The following is a 21,914-nucleotide window of genomic DNA, read 5'->3' as shown; positions in this document are numbered from 1 at the left end:
TTCTTGAAGTATTTGATTATCAAGAAAAGTCTGGCAAATCTTGATGTCATATGAATATCCCAAAAGTTTTATGGGATATTTGAAATACCTCTTCAAGGGATTATATTATTTTTTATAAGGCATAAACTAGGGTTTAGGGTGGAGTAGCCTCCAAGAATCCTAATAAAAATTAAACTCGGCTTGTAGAGATCCAACTAAAATTGAACACATCTTGTAGAGTCCCATAAAATTTTGATGTCTTCACCAAGGTTCAAGGACAAGCTTGGACATTTTCTCAATAAAGATAACCTAAGAGGTCTTATAACTTATTTGGATGAGCTTATAGCTTTGGATTTATTTTAGCTTTTTTAGGTTAAAAATAAGTGCTATATTTTTTTTAATACAAATACTACAAAATATTTAAAACTATTTTGACCAAAAAGACACTTAAAAGAAGTCAATCCAAACAAGACCGTATATAGTAGGAGGTCATCTGGTTCATGTGAATTCACACTCTCCTCCCGAAATCATGTCAAGTAGTGTAATATATATATATATATATATATATATATATTAAATATTTAAATATAGATATGTGAATTCATACTCAAAGTATTATATAATGCGACAATGATTGGGTGCACCTTTCTAAGTGAGGAAAGAAATTTAAATCTTATATCTATCTTATTTTTTTCGTTCTAAAATTGGGTAACACCTCTTTAAGCAGTTATTGGTAGCACTTTCGTTGTTTATATATATATATTTTGCTTTAACCTTTTAAAATTTCAAGTTTGTCACATTGAAGTAAAAAAACCCTTAAACTATTTGAAATGAATAAAAATATTCCCCGTTTATAGTTTGGTCCAAAAATGTCCTTGTTGTCAATACTTTGGTCCAAAAATGTCTTGTTTATACGTTGTTTATATATATATATACATATATTTTTTTAAAAAAAATTTGTTCCTTATAAAAATATTACTTTTAAGGAACTTTATTTTTGTTTTCTTTCTTTTTAAAACACTTTAAGTGATAAAAATCTAGGAAATTATTTTATTCCTCATAATATCATTTTATCAATTAAAAAAGAATAATTTCATGTACTCTAAGTTTTAACAAATAATATATGTCATATATATAAGATCATAATAAATCCATCATTAATTTTTATTCAAATAATGATAAAAAATAATTATAATAAAATAAGAAATATTTTTAATTTTTTGATTTTTTTTCTAATTGAAGTAGAATAAATATTTGCTAATAAAAGAAATATTATTAGGAAAAAAATGTGTTCAATAAATAAATAAATAATATATTTATTTGAAAAATGACATTTTTGACCCATTAAATAACAATAAGGGCATTTTTAGATCAAACTATTAACGGAAGACATTTTTATTCATTTCAAATAGTTTAAGGGCACTTTTGATCTTTTTCCCTTGAAAATTTCCTAAACTTTTTTAGTAATATCATTTTTTTATATAATTAAATTAAATGTGTATATTCAAATTAGTAATTGATGCTATAACATACAATCATTGGTTCAACCAATCTCAATTACCTTTCACGAAATATAGTTATATATATAATCACTATTTAAATAAATAAAAATTAATTTTGAACCTATTATTTTAATTGGTTAATGAATTCAAGTGATAAAAACTTAAATATTAAAATAGTCAAATTTATATATTAGACCCATTTTTTCGGTCGCCTGTGAATCCAAACAAAGATGTTAGAATACAACTTGATAACCCATGAGGAGAAAAATGTAATTCATCAAGCTAGATGGGAGTTGCATCCTTCTAGTTCTCTAAAAATAGCCTAAACCCCCTTAAAAACCCTTTCAAATTTTCAGTTAAGAGTCCTCTTCTGTTCATGGCGGCATTTCTTCGAGCATCTGGTAGATCACTTGTGTCGTCTTGTGCGATTCTATATTCTCACTGCCAACAATCCTCTCTCCATTCCAGCAAGCAGATCTTCCAATTTTCCAGGACTCACGCATCACTGGCAATCCAAAAGTCACCGTTTGAATCGAACATACTCAGAATACTTCGCAATGAAATCGAGTATCAGTTGGATTACGCCCCTCCTCACCCGGTAAATCTTCAACGAACTACGCAATTTATCTATTTTGGGAAGACAATCAATTTCCCCCTTTCTACTTTATTTTCGAGTCACGGAGTAATGATTTCTCCGCATTTGCTGATTTTTTTTTTGTGGAAACTGAGGCTGAGTATCCTAATTTTGAAGTTTCTAGTTATGATGCAATATTTTTTGGGAACATTTACATTACGTCAGGTGTTTAAGTTTGGTTGAAGATTGTAGGAGATAAGTGTGAAATTTAAAGGATTTTTAACTTGTCCTAAGGAAAATTATTGAGTAGATGAATTGTATTGAGGATTAGTTATTGTTATTGTTATGAATGGTATTGGTCCGAAAGGAGTGAAATGGATATAGAGGATTCAATAAAGCTGATTCTGACTAGTTTGGGATGAGTGTAGGCTCGTAAATGCAACTACTGGTGTAGAAAAATCAACTTTATATCACCATTGCATATTCATTATCAAGTACCAAAAAAGGTCAGATGCCGTGGTACACTTGATAGGGTCAACCAAGCTGGTTTCTTTGGGGCTTAAGGCCAATTTGAAACTCTACTTGACCCGACTTGAGCTTTACTTCGTGGTATTGTCATAAAGAAGTTGAATTAATTCGTGCTACGTCTACTTGGTGAGCTAGTTTGGTTTGCTTGAACCCCTAATATCATGAGGTGGTTAAAGCTGAGCTAATGACGTGCAGATCTTTAGGGGCTGATGAAGAATATATCTCTGTCTTATGTAGGCAAAGGAAATACTGAAAACATATATCATATTTTTTTCTTTTTGTGGATATTATGGGAGAGACCCTCGAGAATGGTTCAAAAGGTAATGATTTTCTGAATCGCTCTCCCTATTTTAAACACTGTGCATGAAGCCATAATTAAAATTATGCCATTGGACATTTTGGAGGCCAATAAAACATAAGTGAAGCTCCAGTATTTACTTTCTTTCGAATTAAGCCAGTTGGTTTTCAAATAAACTTATCATTTGGTTACTAAAGCTAGCTTTGTCTTTAGACTGGTGTGGTTTTGGGTCTATTTATGTGTTTGAATGTCTTCAGGCAGGTGCATATCTTTAATGTGGGTAAGCTGTTTCAATCATCCGAGTGCTTGGATGTGTGTCATTACAATGTGGATACAGTTCACTATCCTTAATAGGAAAAATAAATTCTTATAACTGACAAGTGTTTTCTGTGATGTGGTTGTGGCTCGTTTAGTTGAATCCAGTATCAATTGACTGCAGATTCAATTTCTTCCATCCTTTTGTTTATTTTATCCAAAGAGAAAGGATATATTCCTTGTCAACCAATTTTCTTTTGTTACTCTTTAGTGATTATTTATGCTATGAAAATCTCTATTAGCTTACCTGTCTTTCTGCAATTTGGGCAAGGAAACTTTAATATAGCTCTGTTATTTATTTTAAGCTCTTTTTAATCTTCGATTCAATGGTGATGTTTGCATCCCTGTTGTTTCTCACGCTTTACATTGGCTTTCTCCAGCCAGTTACAAATTTTAATACATTTATGGTGGAAGATCGGCCAGGCGAGCAGTGGATTACCTTGAGGAGAAAATTCGGCAAGGATGAACATATTAAAATCGAGGCAACCATGATTGATGGAGCAATTACTGTTCCCAAAGCAAATGATGAGAATTTAGGGGAAGATTTGAGGCTTCACATAAGTGTGCTTGTTGACATATGGAAGGGGGAAGGTAGTGAGTTCTTGGAGTTTGTCTGTTCATCCTGGCCAAATTCATTGGAGATTCAGAAAGTTTACATCCTCAGAAGCGATGGTTCTCGAGCTCAGCCTTACATGGGGCCCAATGTTAAGTATGAGACATCTTCCTACTTTATTATATTGTTACACTGATCTATTTCACCCATTTAAAGAGTAAAAATCCTCAAAATGTCTTTCTTTTTTCTCACTAGAGTTCATTTTTCTTAAGTTTCTGCCTGCAAGGCCTTAAACATGATCAGTTTCATGTTTTTGAGGACAGTGATCAACTATCGTGAATCAGATCATCCTTGTAGCACACTATACTCTTCTTTAGAGAATAAAATAGAAGAGGGAGTCACGAGTTCCTCTGGATATCATCTACCGATTCATTCTGATAAATTGTGTATGTTCACTATTTCGTTGCAGTGTCTTATGCTTGCTCCTGACTTTTTGATACTTCTTTTGTGTTATTACTTTCAGGGATTTGAACAGTTGCTTCCGAGATGGCCTAAATGAATTCCTAAAGGCAAGAGGGATAAATGATGAACTTTCTGCATTCCTTCATGAATTTATGATGAATAAGGATAGAATTGAAGCAATTGGATGGTTGAGAAAAATCCAGTCTTTTGTCGAAAATTAGAGTCACGTCTCGCCCCTCTCAAATTCTCTGTAAACTTCGTCTGTTGTAACTTATATTTTTTGCATGAGGTTTCTACTCTTCTTCTTACCTCTCTGTGTACTAACACATCAATTAGAAAACTGTTGATGCGTAGATGTTAAACAACGACATCATAATTTTGTTTCTCAAGTTATAACCTAACTATTAGGGGTGTCAAAATGAGCCCAAATATAGGTAATTCGTTTAGGGAAAATTACCCATTTACACATGTTAAATTACCATATTTACTAATACTCCCAACTAGTTGGAAAAATATCAAAAATCGCTATTTTTTTTAACTCTCTCACTCTTTTACTGATACATCACTTTTACCTTATATCAGTTACCTAAATTCACGCCTATTCTTCAGCCTCCTCGATGACAGTTTCTTTTTTTTCAATTTCAGTCCATCTATTACTCAATTTCAAGCATCTAAGTAAGGTATATTCAAGTTTTTCCTTTAATGGTATCTCACTTCATTCTCACCTTCTTCGATTTCCTCTGTTTTCTTCTGTAATTTTTTTTACTCACATTGTTCACTGATACACATGAAATCCGCTCCATCTTTTAGTGTTGGTCTCACTCAGTTGAATAAAAATCAAGAAATTCTTGTTTCACCGGACGAGGTTAGATCCAAACATCGTAACGATCCATCAGTGATGGATAAGCTCCGTGAGAAATTGAAGTCGAAATCTCAAGTTCAACATTCACTCAAAGAAGCCGACAAGAAGATTGAAGGGGTTTCAACACGCCCTAATCTCCCAAAGGTATGATTTCTATAAGTTTTTTTTAATGTGATTTTTTATGAAGATTTATTGCTCATGATACATATAATTTTATGTATTAGATTCGTATGTATCAAGCTAACATTAGAATCTGATACATCCTGTTTATTTTTCTTTTCTAAATGTCATTTTTCTAAAGTTTTACTGATTCCTGATACATATACTTTATGTATCAGATTCTTATCTATTTTCTGATACATCGTGTTTTTGTATCAAATGCTCATATAGCAGGATTTACTGCTTCTTACACATATTATTTATGTATCAGATTCTCATGTATCAAGCTTATATGAGAATCTAATACATCCTGGTTATATAATTTTTTAAATGTCATTTTTCTAAAGTTTTATTGATTTTTGATACATCTACTTTATGTATCAGATTCTTATTTTTTTTTGATACATCATTTTTTTGTATCGGATTCTCATTTATCAAACGTTAATGCTCATGATACATCTTGTTTATGTATCAGAGTCTCATGTATCAAGATATAATATTTCTGATACATCATGTTTAAATACAAAAATTAAGTTGTATTTAATCAATTTCCATGTCAATGCAGGGAATGAAGTACGTCATCAAGAAGATCCCATCACATTCCCTAAGATTTGGCACTGCATATACGACTAATTTTATTGATGATTTCAAATCATCAATAGGTGATGAAGCTATACAATTATTTCGACAAATCATATTTGGTCACTATCTAGATATGCCACAGTGCAATTTTCAAGGACAAATCATCAAATGCCGCTTACTTCTTGAGGTCGAGCAAAAAAACAGAGAGGAATTGCATACCTCCTGGTCAAGGAGAATCGATGGACGTCGAGTAGTTTTTTTTTAATTTTACAGTAATAGAATGTATAATTATGTTTTTGCACCAATAGTAAACATTTTTCTTTGGCTATTCAACAATTTAGCAGACTTTTAAGTTTTTCTAATATTTATGTATCATATTTTAATTTATCAAACTTGAATGTTTTCGATACATCTATTTCATTATCAAATTGTAATGTATCAATATTTAATGATTCTGATACATCTACATTTATGTATTAGAATCACATGCATCAATCTTTTACAGCTTCTGATACATATTGTTTATGTATTAGATTGTAATGTATCAATATTTAATGATTCTGATACATCTACATTTATGTATTAGAATCACATGCATCAATCTTTACAGCTTCTGATACATATTGTTTATGTATCAGATTGTAATGTATCAAAATTTAATGATTCTGATACATCTACATTTATGTATTAAAATCTCATGCATCAATCTTTACAGCTTTTGATACATATTGTTTATGTATCAGATTGTAATTGATTGATATTTAATGATTCTGATACATCTATATTTATGTATCAGAATCTCATGCATCAATCTTTATAGCTCTTGATGCATCTACAATCTATATCAATACAATATGTTATGTATCAACCACAATCCAGTTGAAAACTAATACAACAACCTTTAAAGTATCAACCTTAATACATTGAATGTTTATGTATCCGTTATTCTTATATATCAGATTCGAAATTACTATCAATACCAAGTAACTTACAATGAATATAATTACCAACTATCCATGTATCAATTATTGATTATTCAATTACTATTCTGGTTAATTGATATATGTATCAAAAACAACCCATAATGTAAAAAAAACTATGTAGATGTAAGTACATGATGCAAATAGAATATATCCTGGTATAACAAAACATCATTTCTCTTTGGGAATGAAATTACAACTCTTTCTGTTGTGGCCTTCATGGCCACAACGACTACAAGAATTTGTGCTCATTCTTCTCTTCTCACTAGAGTACTTTTTTCTTCCTTTCTTTGGTCTTTCTACATCCTTTTGTATTTTGGTGGCAAGACGAATTCTTTCAAAATTTCTTTTGGAATGAACCAATCTTTCTTATCTGGCATTGGAACCATTGGAACCATTGGAAATTCATAAGTATTTGCCAACGCCTCTGATTTGTAGTAATCAGAATAGTATGAGTGCATGCATGTAATGTTCTTGCTCTTCAACACTGCAATTGCGTGTGGACATGGTATCTCGTCTAGTTGAAATCTGCCACAATTACATATTTTTCTTTCAAGACACACAATGTATCTTATACCTGACTCATAAACAGAATAAAGATATTCTAATGAAGCAACAACCTGCAGTAAATAATTATCACAGATATGTATCAGCAATGATGTATCAAATACATAAATGATATTTCAGAATTGATATATCAGGTAATACTGATAACAGGAAATACAGAACTGATATATCCTATAGCTATGTATCAAGCAACTATGTATCAAGTAAATAACTACTTAAAAAAAAATAACTGGTGTGTACCTTCATTCTCGAACACTTCATTGTGTTTGATACTAGGATATCTTCGAATTTTTTATCCAAAGTATGTTTTGTATAAGTTGCTATTTCCCTATTTTTGCAATTCCAAGCACCAAACACACCCTTTTTTGTTAGAGCTTATGCTCTGTTTTGAGTTTTCTTTCATAGTCAGACTTGTTTCTTTTTTTAAAGAATTTTTTGCCTTAATTAGCATGATAATTGATTGAAACAATCAATCATAGCTGGAATTACGTTACTACCCATAAATAATCCAACAACATTAATTGTGTTACACCCAAAAACTGATGTATCAGCACAGCAAGTAATGTATCAGAAATTTGGAAAAAAAAGAAAAATCGCGTAATTTCATAAAAATAAGGGATACATCGTAATTGGGCCTTTTCTATGTGATTTAGGTAAAATTTACATTCGTTTAATCTGTTTAAACTTTTATGGGTTGGGCTTAAGATAATTTATATTGGGTTCAATCTCAATCAATTCAAGCCTTAACCCATTTTAAAAGAATTTTCAATTGAGCCCAACTTAATCTCCAATCCCAATTCGTTTTAAGGCTCTTTATTTGCATTGGTGTAATGTATGCTTTCCTATTAAAGGTATGAATTACTATCTATTTTATATCTTTTAGGATTAATCTATTGATTTGTAAATTTATTTTTATTTTCTTAAGTTGAAACTCAAATTGTGGTTATTAAAGCTAAATAATAATATGTTAATATTATTGAGATTAAGCGGGTCAAATCGGCGGGTCATGACCCAACCCAAATTTTAGCCCAATTGAGCTCAACCCACTTGAGCCCAAAATAAATTTAGACGGGTCATGACTCAATCCGATTTTTATTTTAACTCATTTTAATATTCTTAATTTCAACCAACACGCCCATTTGACACTAGTAGGTACTATGCAAGCTTAATATGATGGACTATCTCAGAGGCGAAACATCTACTAACTAGGTAACTTGGATGGAAACCAAATTTGATATATTTTCTGCTTCAATTTGGGAATCAGAAGAGTGTCTGCAAATAAATTGAAATCATACTTGTATAACCAAATTCATTCATTGAAATTTTTAAAGGAAAACATATTTATCCATATGCGATTAATTTTATTTTATATCACACAATTTTTTTTATGCATATTGTTGACACCCAATTTTGACCCTTCACAAACGAAATTAATTTTCATATAGTAATTTTTTCTTATAAATCTAACCATTTTTTTTTCACTCCACCCTTAACCAAATTTGAAGTCATTTTTTTTAAACTCAAAATTTGGGCCCAAATTCATCCCAATCAAATATTGTCATCCACTCTCTACAAGTCCAATAACAACAACAATCTACATTACTACAATATTCTAACACCTATTCACCTAAAGCCCAATTCTTATAATAGTTTTGGCCCAACACCAACTTACTACAATACATATATTATACTTATACAATACTAACCCCACCCCTTTCTACTTTTTCCTTTTCCACCTCCCAATCCCACCTAAATCACCTTTTCTTAAAATCCCAAACATCATCATTCTCCTATCTTCATCTTTTTTTTTTCTTTTTTTCTTTTCCTTTTTCACCCCACCAAACCCATCATTATTCAAAACTTCATTATTATTCTCACCAACCTCATTCTTTTTAAAAGACATCTTCATCTTCTTCATAAAAAAAGATGAACAAGAAAGGGAGGGACACCATTTTTTTCACCAAGAACACACACACAAAAAAATCAAGAACACACACACACATCTTTTTTCTTTTTCTTTTTTTCTTTTCCTTTTTCACCCCACCAAATCCATCATTATTCAAAACTTCATTATTATTCTCACCAACCTCATTCTTTTTAAAAGACATCTTCATCTTCTTCATAAAAAAAAAAGATGAACAAGAAAGGGAGGGACACCATTTTTTTCACCAAGAACACACACACAAAAAAAATCAAGAACACACACACACAAAAAAAAGGAGAGAAAGGAAGAAGAACAAAAGGGAGAATTAATCTACAATCATCAATATTCATCAACATACAAGAAAAAAAAAAGGAAGCAAGAACATAATACTACAAAAAAGAAAATCATAAAAAAAAAAAAAAAATTAGCCTCGGATTTTTCATTTTTTTTTAGTTCTTTCTCTCATTTCTTGATAGGTTAAAGGAGTTCATCGCCCTCAAATTCGTCGTCACAATCGCTGCCCGAAAATAGGTTAAAGGAGTTCATCGCCCTCAAATTCGTCGTCTCAATCGCTGCCTGAAAATAGAAATGGCGACTCTGCTGGGGAATAATTAGGTTCTAACCATTAGATTTGATTGCTTATTTGACTAACTATTTGGGTTTGTAATAATTAGTAATTCTTGTTTTCCTTAATTGTGCAATTATGTGTTTAATTTATATATTAAATTTTTATTTGCATTTCATAGCATTTTTCCTATTTAATGTATAATATATTAAAGAACGATTTTGCGATACCGCAGTCGGGCTTTTTATACTTAACCCTTTTCGGAACGATCGACAATTTATTGATACGTCATGCGTCCAATGGTTGTCGTAAGTTCCAGCCTGAGTTGTCCGCTTGGGTTACCAGTCTTGCAAAAGCCACTCTTAGTCAACCTAGCCTTGCAAAAGCCAAAGTTCTCAATTTCTTTGAAAGAATGAGGAAAACTGAAAACTTCAAAAACAGGGATCGAGCCTTGAAAGACTGCCTACGTATCTCACAAAGGAGAATTCAGGTCCTACGTAGTTCGACCACTTAATTAATTATTTTTTTTTTGGAGATGAGAAAGCAAAGTTTATGATTTGAGTGTAAAGTTCGAATTTTGTTAGGAAATTAAAGACTCATTGAATATTTGGACGCACTATCGATAGTGACTCGATATTTATGCCTATGAAGCTCTAAAAAAATCTAAAAGAGCGGACTAGCATGTCTCCAAATTAATTTTAACTTTTTAGAGAAAAAATCAATTTTAGAAAAAAAAAAAAAGTCGCCACTTAATTTTTTAAAAAAATTAAGAAAACTTAATTTAAAAGACCCTAACAGATTTAAGTCTTAAAAATTCAGAGAAAAAGGTACGAGGTTCTTATTTCCACTTTGAGAAGGTGTTAGCACTCAAAATGGCCGCTAACGTGCGGTTATCCGACGATTTGAAAAGTATTTGACTAACTTTAAAAAAAATTACTTGTAAGTAGTAAAGATAAATATATTTATTTGAATAGTAAATCAACTTGAGATATTTGAGATAATTTATTAAGAAAATATATTCTATTAAATGACTGAGTAAATGGATTTTAAATATATTTAAAGAGAAGTGGTAGATCTAATGTATTTTAGCAAAATTAAAGATGATTAAGACTTTGATTACATAAGAAAAATCATTTGAGCTATTTAGAATATATATTTTTTTTTAGAGAAAGACACTTTAAACTCAATTGATTTGAAAGAATATCAACTTATAAAAAAAAAACTTTAAGATAATTTGAAAGAAAATTCTATTTTTTTTTAAATGTCTAACTAAAAGAAAAATACTTGAACAAAGTCATTTTTAGAGCAAATTAACACAAAAATGGTTTCTCTTTTAAGGGGAGTTCGATTAAGTCAAACCAAACTAAAAATTAACATCTAAGCAAGTATACACAACCATAAATAAATTAAATTATTACAACCCAAATAAATAGAATAACACATATTTCATAATATAGTCATTCCACATTCATATGAAGATTATTGGATTTCTTTAATGTCTAAGCTTTAAAGATGAGGTATAATGTAAATTGGAAAATGGAGAGAATAAAGTTCATTTCTCCCCGATTGATGGTGATGAGGTGACTTTTTGTACTTTTGAGTAAAAACACTCATCCTAACTATTAAAGGGTTGAGAAGAGAGACTCCCTCTCGTCGTTGTTATCGTGCCTCATTCAATTTCGATCTCAACTTCGACTTCATATTTGATTGAACAAAATATCTATTTCGTTTTCATTAATTAATTTTCTTTTTCCTGATATTAATATTAATTTGCTGATTGTTAAAATTCGTAAGGAAATAACCTATTTCTTTCGAGCAGAAATTCACTTCCCTTCGACAGAAATAATTTATCTAAATATTGAAAACTATAAACTAATTTAAAATATATTAATAGAAAATATTATAATTAATAATTTTTTATGTATAAAAAAGATAAAATTATATCTTATATCAGTTTGGTGTCAATAGTAACAAACCAACAAAAGAGTGGTCGTTTTTTTTCTCTCAATGTCAAACCAACCAAGTCAAACCACAAATCAGTCTTTTCTTCGGTTTGACTTAGTTCTTGATTCAATTTGACTTGACGGTTTGACCGATACACGCTAATCGACATAATACAATTAATTAGTTGCTTTTTATATAATCTGCTTATACTTTCTGGATTATAGTTTATGGCTCTACATTTACTGTTTTCTCTTTTTATCCTTTTGTCTCTATACACAATACACATACTTTCACCTATATATATATAGGTATACCTCAAGAGAAACTAATTCATTATAATACATTTTGATTCAGCGTCTTGAGATTAGAGTTTCAAATTTTTAGGTATGATGTCTATCTTTTTGTTGTTTATTTCATATATGCTTATTATTTTTATTTTAAGTGAAATTATATAATATATATAGACATAACAAACATACAATTATGAAAATATGGAGGAACTGAACGAGAAAGAATCTCTTCCCAGTAGTCCAATTTATTTTTTTTAAAATTTTTATTCGGTGTTTGATATTCATATCGGAGTCCGCCAATAGTTTAGTATACTCTCTGCAGAAATGCGAAATGTGCAAAATTCCTTTTGATTAAATGTCTCCAAGCTAAGGCAGTGATTTTTTATGTTTTGAAATTAATTTATTACTCAAAAGTTATGTGATACGTATGATCCGTTTGAATTTTTTTCTTTGTTAGTGTGCCGCTGTGGAGCGTAAATGGCCACTCACTCTCAAAGGCGAAAGGGACAACAACCACACAAGGTAAAACCTACCTTTTTTTAGTAAGTTCCTACGAACGTGTGGCTTGGTTAGAATATCAACAGTTTTCTTTTTTTACTTTTGATCGAATATCGACATGAAATTTTTATTTTTTAAAAATAAAATTATATATTTGAAGTATATAAAAAGTATTATAAGTTATAATAAATTATAATTCAAAATATGTAAAAGAGATAAAAAATTATTTCAAAAAAATTTAGAATCTCATCCGAGAGTCAAAAACTCGAAACATTCTGCAATAAAATACTCCACATTTACAATCTTTCCTTTTATATTTTCCAAAAGAGAAAAAAAATCTTAATCCCAATGCTAATCATCATCCCAAAACTAAACAAAAAAAACAAGTGCATAATCGCATAAACATTAGCTACGTGTTTTATGAATGTTAAATCGCATAAAATAAATACCATGTGGGCCTGTGGTTCCTTTTGCATCGGAGAGAAAGTGGCCATTTGAGCTCCACGTACGGCGGCACACAGACAAACAAAGAAAAAAAGGTCTCAAACGGTCCTACACTGCACACAACTTGTATGTTTTGAAACATTTTAAATGTGTCGAATAAAAGTGAGCGGAGAAAGTATTAGCAAAACATACAAGTTCTGTACAGTGTAGTGTAGAACCGTTTGAGACCTTTTTTTCTTTGTTTGTCTGTGTGCCGCCGTACGTGGAGCTCAAATGGCCACTTTCTCTCCGATGCAAAAGGAACCACAGGCCCACATGGTATTTCTTTTATGCGATTCAACATTCATAAAACACGTAGCTAATGTTTATGCGATTATGCACTTGTTTTTTTGTTTAGTTTTGGGATGATGATTAGCATTGGGATTAAGATTTTTTTTCTCTTTAATGGGAAATATAAAAGGAAAGGTTGTAAATGTGGAGTGCTTTACGACAGAATGTTTCGAATTTCTGATTTTCGAATATTTTAAATAAAAAGCGTAGATAAGATTAATTTAGAGAGTTATCTATTTTATTGGGTTCATCATTCGTATAAAGAAGTGTTCAACACATAAAAGAGTAGTAGTGAATATTTACACTGATAGAATTTCCATTGGCATTGATTAGCACTTGCTATGATAAATATCCTAGGTGTTAACTTGAATATGTTTTAACTTCACTAGCCTTCATATCTATAGCCTTTTTACTTCCTCAATATAAATTCTTTGTTATCAAGAAGTTACTGCAGCATTATAAAGAAAATATAATAATTTTATTATGTGTATATAATCTAAATACTTGTTCCACTAACATAACAAAAGTCTTGGTGTAATGACAGTGGAACAAGTATTTAGATTATATACACATAATAAAATTATTATTTTTCCTTTATAATGTTGCAGCAAAACATAGAAGGCAAGTGAGAGGTGTGTTACAAATGAATCAAAAGCTACCTATTTATAGGAATGAAAACTTCCTTTTGATGTCATTCATGACATCACTCTGAATTAAAATGTCAAGGATTATCTTGTGAAACCATTTAATGATTTACCAATATTTTAACTACAAATTTCCTACCTTGACTTTTTATACCAAAAAAGAATTATCTTCCTATCAAATCTTCACATTAATTTATGTAGAATCTTGTCAAATTTAACAGCCATTAGTATCATTAAAAAAGTGATTAGGGTACTGTAGAATATTTGCACAACTATAGGAAAGATTTCTGCTCATACAAAGTTGCGAGTCGTGACATAATGATAATCTGAATAGATAGTGCTTAGTAAGATGCTAGTAAACTTGAGGACTTGAAGTTACAGGCGCTCTATGTCATTCTATTATGGACCATCTCAGGTTTTCAGGTATGGGAAACAAGAAATTGTAGGTTGTATGGGAGCCATACATTGTTTATTTTCTAAGAAATTTCAGTTGTGCAACTTAACGAGATGTACAGTGCAAAATAATTTTTAGCTTACTCTTTATGTTTTTTTCTGTGAAAAATTGCTTCATGGATTTTTTGTGTCCTTCAAACTTGAATACGCCTTCCGCTATGTGTCAAAAATCAAGAAGCTTCCCTTTGATTATCCTACAGATTACATATATATTGAAGATCTCTTTTTTACTTGAAGAATTTGCACTATAATTATTAGTCTTTCTCTTCTTTGCATTTTAGGGGATGTTTTGACATCTTAGGTGCTCTGGAACTTGCACCTGGGATATTCAATAACTGTATCCAGGCTCATCCTCTTTCCAGAGTTAGACGTTAGGTGTATGAGTTCGTAGGGCTATTCAGTGGCGGAACCAGGATTTTTAATAAGTGGGTTCAAAATCTAAAAAAGTAGACACACGAACTAGCCGAAGGGAGTTCAACATCTACTATTTATATATAAAAAAATATTTTAACCATGTATAAATAGTATAATTTTTTGCCGAACGGAGTTCGGATGAACCCCTGGACACCAGGTGGGTCTGCCACTGAGGCTATTTCCTGATACTCTTAAATTTGAGCTAGTACCGCGTGGGGATATCTAGGCAAGTCTATTCAGCAATCATTGTCCGGGTAAAGAAGACATAGGACTGTATTTCTTTGCAAGTGAGAGAGAAAGGTCAGCTTCTGCCTTATATAATCTATCTGAAGTTGCAAAGTAGAAATGTGCCCTTGCCCAGGAATGTTTGTATTAGAAATTGATTTGCATTTCCCATTATATGTAGGTCTGAGATATCTCTCTCTCTGGTGGAGTTCATGCGTATAAATGCTTTGGCGATGAGAACGCTTATAAATGATGTTGAGCTGCTTATACTTGCATCCACAGCCCTGTGCAGTGATTCTCAAAATACATTTGTAATCTCTATGTTCTTTTCTCATTTTCTTATTCCCTTTCAATGAATTTTTAGATAATATGTATATTCAATTATGCTCTGTAAAAGATCAATTTTCCTGTCTATCCAGAAGATTATGCCTTTTTAATTCTGGAGCTACATCTGACCTTGTGGATGTTCCTGCAGGATGGAACAGCGAGCACTTCCTGTGGGGATGATTTCACCGCAACAAAGTGATTGATATGGAGAGAGACATGATAGCTGGAGAAAATGTAGAAACTGTTACTGCTGCTACCTCCAATGGGTCTGAATCAGTTATTCCTTTGGTTCCAAGAATCAAACGCGAGCCTGTTGATGACTTTCCTCCTGCGCGTTTAACTCCTACTAAATGAGTGGAAGTTAATCATGGTTGCTTCCTGTGAATTTCACTTCTTAATTTCAATCAAGATCAATGAAAATGTTAGCTTAGTTAAGATTTTTGTTCCTGACAATTAGGTGGAAAATTATTGTTAGTATTTCTTGTTGTTACTAACTTTTATCTGATGAATCAATACTTCTTGACTCCTTTAGTAGATGAGATCAGCAAGAAGGTTTAGTTTGTGAATTTGTTGGTTGGCTATGTATGATTGTGTAACTAGTTTCATGGCATATGTTAAAAGGTATGTATAAAGTATCTAATCCAGGAACTGATAATAAAATAAAGTAGAATTCCCAACTCATAAGTATATAATATTTCTTAATTATTGCATTAATGTTTTCTTGTACTGCTACAGGTTAATTAACATTTTAAACGACAAATTTTGATCGAAAGGTGCCACCTAAAATGAAAAGGAAGGAGTACCACTAAATTAAAACCAAAAGCAATAGAAGCCTTCATTTGGTATCGGAACCATAAAAAGTTCATTAGCATTAGACTTTACAAGATGAGTTTCTTGAATCTGTCCTTACAAAGTGCAAAACCGGAGACAAATTAATGTAAGATGGCAAAAAGGTAACCATATGGAATCAATGAGTTCCTCCTTTCTGCTTTTACAATGAAGTAATGCTGCTATTTATTTTTATGACTGAGAATCGCCTTTCTATTTTGAATGAAATCACTTTACACTGAAAGAAATATGCTCTGTTGACATGTTCTTATGTATCTTCATAATAGTAGGTTGAAAGAACTTATTCTCTCTCATGACACCTGGAGGGGGTAATCAAATGGAGAGGCAAAAACATGCTTACATATATTTGATTACTTCAACAACAACAAATAAAATTTATTAAGGCATGTGATGCCAAACTGATCTGATGCCTCTCATCTATAGCCAGAAAACAAATATATTAACTCGCCTTTTGTTGATCGACTATACAATTTTTTTTTATTAAACTAATAAGGGGATGCACGTGAGGATATCTTCGCCACACGCTGCCTAAGTACCCCAAAATAAATCCTAAAGAGGAATCAAGCTCACACCACATACTTCTTTACATATTACAAATTATTCTTTTTATTATGGATCTATATATACCCTTCCACGAGTTTCATTCCCTACTTCCTTGAGATCTCGCAATTGCCTCACGAATTTACCACCGCCGATCTTAAACGTTATCTTCTGGATTGGTTTGTGTTGAAGGGACATTGAACCACTTTTTTTCTTCCTTGTCTTTGTTGTGTTGGTTACTTTGGATGAATTCTGCAGAAAAGGGTGGTTCAAGAACATATCGGTCGTCCAACGGAAGCTGGATCCTTCACAAGACATTTTCCCAGAAAATCTTTGGCTTCCTTCGACAACTTTGAATTCTTAAACTTTGGTTTCTCAAACCCGATTTTGTGCAACACATCGTCATCATCTCCGTCCCACAGCGGTGTCCCCGTAATGATCTCATAGACAGTACTGCAGCCAAGAGCCCAAATATCAACTTGTGGGCCATACTCACAGTTACGCACCAATTCAGGTGCTATATACCTTTTTGTTCCCCTGATCATCAGTTTCCGTTTTTCTTTCACGCCTTGTTCAAAAGTCATAGAGAGTCCGAAATCAGCTATCTTGGCAGTTTTGTCGGTGCCCACAAGGAGAATATTGTCAGGCTTGATGTCACAGTGAATAATTCCGTTGGTGTGAACGCAACTGAGCCTAAAAGAACATTATTTGTGTATCTTTTAATTTCAAACTGCGATAGTGAATTGCAGTTCCGAAGACAATTGGCAAGGCTTCCTCCTAAAGCATACTCCAGCTATAAGTTGTAAAAGATGACTTCATCTTCGAAGGAGAGAGTAGCTCCGAAACAGGGAATAATTCCAGGAGAGTTTTTGAACATGCGGAGAAATTCCTCTTCTTCTTTCAACGATTGAGAAGCACTGCGGTTGCAAGACTTGACGGCAATGACAGATGGAAGAGTAACACCACGAAATAGTGAGTTGGACGTAGAAGCTAATGAGACGACACCGAAACTACCTTGACCAAGAGTTGTGCCTCTCTTCCACAATAATTCCGCCATTCGAAAGAAACAATGCTGCTAGTTGGGCAGTATAGTATACTAACGAAAAGATTTGGATTGAATTGGATGTTGCTGTGCGTAAGTATATATATATATATACAATTTTATAGGAATGTATTCCTATTTCTATTTTAGTTTGGTTTAACGTTTGTTTCCTATTATTTTACCTTGTAGTGCAAGTCTTGTACAAAGGTTATATTCCCCTTGCCCTGTTCCTATTTAAAAGGTTTATTTTCTATTCTCACCTTCTACACTATTCTTCAGTGTGTTCCTATTCCTTTAGGGATTAACTTAATTCCATTTCGTTCTAAATATATTTCTTGAATAAGATATTTGTGAAATAATTTAATAATCAAATTAAAGAATATAAATTAAAAGTTCCAAAACATCTAAAGGAGTTTATATCTAAAATTTTATAGATTTTGAATTGGTTGTGATTGAAAGACTCCATGTTTAGCCATTAAAACTTATTAAAGCTCGATTTTAAAATTTGACGTACTACAAACGTGAATCGTTGCAAGTGAATAATATATCAAGAGACTCAAAATATCGAGAGAAACTCATATTTATATTTAGGACTATTTATAAGAGATTTGAGTTGGTCGGGATTGGGGAAAAAACTCAGTCTAGAAATGTATAAATATTGTATAAAACATATATGGATCTATATATACGTCCCTATACATAGTTATACATCATATATACACGGTTATATATTATTTATACAATATTGATATATTACATATACTATTTTTCCTGTTGCCTGTACAATTATATAAGAATCCCTTTTAAAAAATGTTCCGAATACATCAAAATAGAAGAGTGAAGTCTAATATTAAGAACAACAAGCGAGCTAAGGTTGTAAAGAAAAATTTGAGAGGAGGTCTATGTTCTCTATTTGTAGAGTATATAAGGACTACTCCAATTTCTGTATGAAAATTACTATTATTATTATCATCCTCCTGATTTTGCTAAAAGTATGTATGATGTTATTATCAAATCGTCAAGGTCTCTATATATACAATTATTAGTGAATAATCAATAAGTTTATTACAAAGCCAAAACCAAGAATCAATACGAGACATATATACATATCATGCTTATTAATTAGAGTTATACATAACGCTTCATGTAGTCTTCCACGGTAGTGTACTTAACCTCTGGATAGAGTCTTGATGCCTCTTCTCCTTCTTCTCCTATTTCAAAATTCACAAGGCAGCCTTCATAGCATACGTGATAATAGTGACACAATCCAACTTGTTCCGCATATTCAAGCTCTATTTTTTTTTATGTTTCCCCACAATAAAAAGTCCGATTTAGTTTTGGTAATTCATTAAATCGACTCTCGATAAATGAGAAATGACGTCAAATTAATTGGGGAAAAGAAAGTACAAAATATGATTTGTTAGATAAAATGGTTCTTACCCTTCATGGGAGCCAAAAATTCTTCTTTGGAAAGAGTTGATTTTTTAAGGTCTTTGCCAATGAGCTTTTCCCATATTTGAACCACCTCTCTTTGAGAAAGTATGTTTTTAGGAGGCCTAAGGTAAAGTGTTTTATTGAGTGTCTTTGGATCATCTATGGCCTTGATAGTATATGTTGCGATATCATCTTCGTCCACATAAATTGCTGCAAAATTAAACAAAAAAGATCTAGTTACTAATACACATTATCTTATTTTTAATATTACAAATATCCTTAGGTCAGAAAAATGAGAAAATTGTAAGAGAGAATTGAGTTTAGGTTATATATATATATACACACAATAAGTACATATAAGAATATTTTCGGATTACATTCTTGTAGCAGGTAACTTATCTTATTTTCAATATTACCGGTACTCCAACATTTTAAGGAGACTTACCAGTAGATTGAGGCGGATTCAGAATTTATAATTAATGAGTTCAACTTTTAAGATTCTTAGTGTCATATACTGTGTAATTGAAAGTTATGGGTTCAAATAAACTTGTGGTCAAAAGGTACATCCACCCTTGTTGTGTATATATTCTTCGAGTGACCTGATAGTGTACGAAATCATTTATGTTAATGATATATATAACTTAAACTCAGGAGAATCACCTTTCTGATTGCCATCTCCAAGCAAGACAACAGAGTCTTTTGAAGGAAGGATGTGACCAATTTGACAAAGGCCACCAAGAAAGTAACCAGCAAAGCAATTAGCAGAGACATAAGTGAAAGGAATGGCAGCTTCTTCAATGGCTTTCCTCACAACCATTTTATCATCAAATGTGACTCTACCTGGCTCCATTGCATTTTCCATTCTTGCTGGATCTGTTCCAAACTCAGATGGAAAAAATCTCTGTACATTTTATAAATCCATGTGAGAAAGCATATCAAAATTCTTCGATTTAATAGAGTGATCAGCTTAATTATCCGGAATGTCACTCAACTAGTACGTAGCTAAAACTTGTAATTAAAAAAAAAAGTCACTTTTCTTCGTTTTGTAATAAAAAAGTCACTCTGTCCCAACATAATTGCATAAAAAGTTTAAGATTACGTACCTTGATATTTCCAGCTTCTTTGATGGCATCCACAAGCTTGAGTTGAAGCAAGATATGGTGGCTACGAATATGGACGCCGGAGATGGCACATATTACAACGTCCACGAGTTTAACTGCATCCACGAGGCTCTGATGATCGTTGAAAGAAGCAGTTAGAAGGTGAGCTCCCTGCATCTTAAAAGAAATAAGCATTTCAACTTTCTCTATTTCAACTCCTATTTCAGGACGTTGTAAAATGTATGTGTCATTTCCATTTGCTAAACTAGCTTTCACCAATCTTTTCCCAAGGTATCCTGTTCCTCCCACTATCAATACTTTGCTTTTACCCATCTCTCTATATAAATATTTCTTCTTCTTTTTCTCCTTGGATGGATATATTATAGTTAATATATGATGGATATATACTCCATATTGCCTATTTATAGAACGAATCTTGTTTCTATATAGTTTTAGCGGCAATTAATTAACGGTAATAGTTTAATTGCTACTAAATATGTTTTTTCTCTAGAGGCAATTAACATCTTTTGTAAATGTTCCTAAAGTTTATAGTGACGTTGGATTCAATGACAATTAACTAATGCCGGCAATTTTTTGACACTCTTTGTTAATGTATATATTTATTACCGCTAAAAGTTGTTTTTGTTATTGCGTATAAACGGTGTGTTTGCTACAAAGGAAGATGTTTTTTTTATGAAAAATAATTGAGTTTCTGATTTATTTTCTAATAGCAGTTATATGTAGTCTAACAAAATATTATGGGGTGGGAGGTGCGTTGGGTGGGGGTTCCGCTGTTCCGGGTGGGATGGTCAAGAGGTGGGGGTTGGAGTGTTGGGTCGGTGGGAGCAGAGGCATAGCTACATGGACTTAAGAGTGGTCACTTGAACACCTATCCTTTGTTTTCGTCGTAAAATTATATTGTGCATATAGAAAATTATATTGAGAATATGAGCTTGGAATGTCAGTTATGAAACTTATTTTTCCTATTTTCATTAAAAAAAAATATTTTTCTCATTTTTAAGGAACTTGTTTTCTTAGAAAAAATATGTTGATCAAGTACCACACATAAAAAAAAAAAAAAAAAAAGAGAGAAAATATTTTCCTCCACGTCAAACACACCCTTAATTTGTTTTTTTGTTTGTTTGTTTTTTTTCCTTCTATTGTGGGTTTTGTCTTGGAGTACAGGTTTTCTTTTGTTATTATATATAGATTTTATTCATTTTTGTTGGACATTAAAAAAACAAATCGTGCTGAAACTAAAACACGAAGCTACGATAACATAGTTTATACTATTGCTATACATAGATTTCCTTGATTTTAATTAAGCTTTTTTATGCTTATTAATTTGCAAGATTTTGTGAAATCAAAGTGATTAGCTTGGGTTCAATTCTGATAGTTTGATTGAAAAACTAATAAATAAAGTCGAATAAAATTGTAAAAGAATGCTCAATGATATTTTAAAAAAATTAAAAGTATGTGAAAATAAAATTTGTGTAGCCTAACTTGTCATTATTTCTATTATATTATAAA

The 21,914-nt window shown here is 31.6% G+C and overlaps 4 protein-coding genes and 1 pseudogene across 5 annotated transcripts; 3 read left to right on the top strand and 2 right to left on the bottom strand.

Moving 5' to 3' along the window:
* Window positions 1-1,764: 1,764 nt before the first annotated feature.
* On the top strand, window positions 1,765-4,579 carry LOC129901681 (uncharacterized protein At2g39795, mitochondrial). The gene is made up of 3 exons (XM_055976935.1): window positions 1,765-2,079; window positions 3,577-3,905; window positions 4,273-4,579. The coding sequence occupies exons 1-3, from the start codon at window positions 1,858-1,860 to the stop codon at window positions 4,430-4,432; spliced, it is 711 nt and encodes a 236-aa protein (XP_055832910.1). The 5' UTR covers window positions 1,765-1,857; the 3' UTR covers window positions 4,433-4,579.
* Window positions 4,580-4,729: 150 nt separating this feature from the next.
* Window positions 4,730-6,107, top strand: LOC129901682 (uncharacterized). 2 transcript variants are annotated; one of them, XR_008769903.1, is made up of 3 exons: window positions 4,730-4,891; window positions 5,022-5,217; window positions 5,798-6,107. XR_008769903.1 is itself a non-coding variant. In XM_055976936.1 (2 exons), exons 1-2 carry the CDS (start codon window positions 4,999-5,001, stop codon window positions 6,077-6,079), a joined length of 501 nt encoding a protein of 166 aa, XP_055832911.1. In that variant the 5' UTR covers window positions 4,931-4,998; the 3' UTR covers window positions 6,080-6,107. The 2 variants fall into 2 exon arrangements, 1 of the variants encoding a protein (XP_055832911.1); XM_055976936.1 differs by lacking the exon at window positions 4,730-4,891 and having other exon boundaries at window positions 4,931-5,217.
* Window positions 6,108-13,032: 6,925 nt separating this feature from the next.
* On the top strand, window positions 13,033-16,081 carry LOC129900083 (uncharacterized). The gene is made up of 4 exons (XM_055975048.1): window positions 13,033-13,045; window positions 13,194-13,344; window positions 15,274-15,403; window positions 15,568-16,081. Exons 1-4 carry the CDS (start codon window positions 13,033-13,035, stop codon window positions 15,616-15,618), a joined length of 345 nt encoding a protein of 114 aa, XP_055831023.1. The 3' UTR covers window positions 15,619-16,081.
* Window positions 16,082-16,504: 423 nt separating this feature from the next.
* Window positions 16,505-17,927, bottom strand: LOC129901075 (mitogen-activated protein kinase kinase kinase 20-like; annotated as a pseudogene).
* An 870-nt stretch (window positions 17,928-18,797) lies between these two features.
* Window positions 18,798-20,759, bottom strand: LOC129900339 (bifunctional pinoresinol-lariciresinol reductase 2-like). Its single transcript, XM_055975301.1, has 4 exons — window positions 20,388-20,759; window positions 19,945-20,185; window positions 19,291-19,494; window positions 18,798-19,142 (listed from the first exon to the last, which is right to left on the bottom strand). Exons 1-4 carry the CDS (start codon window positions 20,715-20,717, stop codon window positions 18,979-18,981), a joined length of 939 nt encoding a protein of 312 aa, XP_055831276.1. The 5' UTR covers window positions 20,718-20,759; the 3' UTR covers window positions 18,798-18,978.
* Between the last annotated feature and the right edge of the window lie 1,155 nt (window positions 20,760-21,914).

Source organism: Solanum dulcamara, chromosome 8 (assembly GCF_947179165.1).
Source record: "Solanum dulcamara chromosome 8, daSolDulc1.2, whole genome shotgun sequence".
Taxonomy (NCBI): domain Eukaryota; kingdom Viridiplantae; phylum Streptophyta; class Magnoliopsida; order Solanales; family Solanaceae; genus Solanum; species Solanum dulcamara.
Note: the sequence above shows the minus strand (reverse complement) of the source record. Positions and strands in the feature narration are given on the sequence as shown.

What these genes read in the sequence shown, in the direction of transcription:
- LOC129901681 (XM_055976935.1), top strand. Translation starts at nt 1,858, where the DNA reads ATGGCGGCATTTCTTCGAGCATCTGGTAGATCACTTGTGTCGTCTTGT. An exon ending in ATTACGCCCCTCCTCACCCG is followed by an intron (nt 2,080 to 3,576) that starts GTAAATCTTCAA and finishes GGCTTTCTCCAG; the next exon opens with CCAGTTACAAATTTTAATAC. An exon ending in TACATGGGGCCCAATGTTAA is followed by an intron (nt 3,906 to 4,272) that starts GTATGAGACATC and finishes TATTACTTTCAG; the next exon opens with GGATTTGAACAGTTGCTTCC.
- LOC129901682 (XM_055976936.1), top strand. Translation starts at nt 4,999, where the DNA reads ATGAAATCCGCTCCATCTTTTAGTGTTGGTCTCACTCAGTTGAATAAA. An exon ending in CACGCCCTAATCTCCCAAAG is followed by an intron (nt 5,218 to 5,797) that starts GTATGATTTCTA and finishes ATGTCAATGCAG; the next exon opens with GGAATGAAGTACGTCATCAA.
- LOC129900083 (XM_055975048.1), top strand. An exon ending in AGGAACCACAGGCCCACATG is followed by an intron (nt 13,345 to 15,273) that starts GTATTTCTTTTA and finishes CATTATATGTAG; the next exon opens with GTCTGAGATATCTCTCTCTC. An exon ending in GTGATTCTCAAAATACATTT is followed by an intron (nt 15,404 to 15,567) that starts GTAATCTCTATG and finishes ATGTTCCTGCAG; the next exon opens with GATGGAACAGCGAGCACTTC.
- LOC129900339 (XM_055975301.1), bottom strand. Translation starts at nt 20,717, where the DNA reads ATGGGTAAAAGCAAAGTATTGATAGTGGGAGGAACAGGATACCTTGGG. An exon ending in AAGAAGCTGGAAATATCAAG is followed by an intron (nt 20,186 to 20,387) that starts GTACGTAATCTT and finishes TAAAATGTACAG; the next exon opens with AGATTTTTTCCATCTGAGTT. An exon ending in ATTTTTGGCTCCCATGAAGG is followed by an intron (nt 19,143 to 19,290) that starts GTAAGAACCATT and finishes AAAAAAAAATAG; the next exon opens with AGCTTGAATATGCGGAACAA.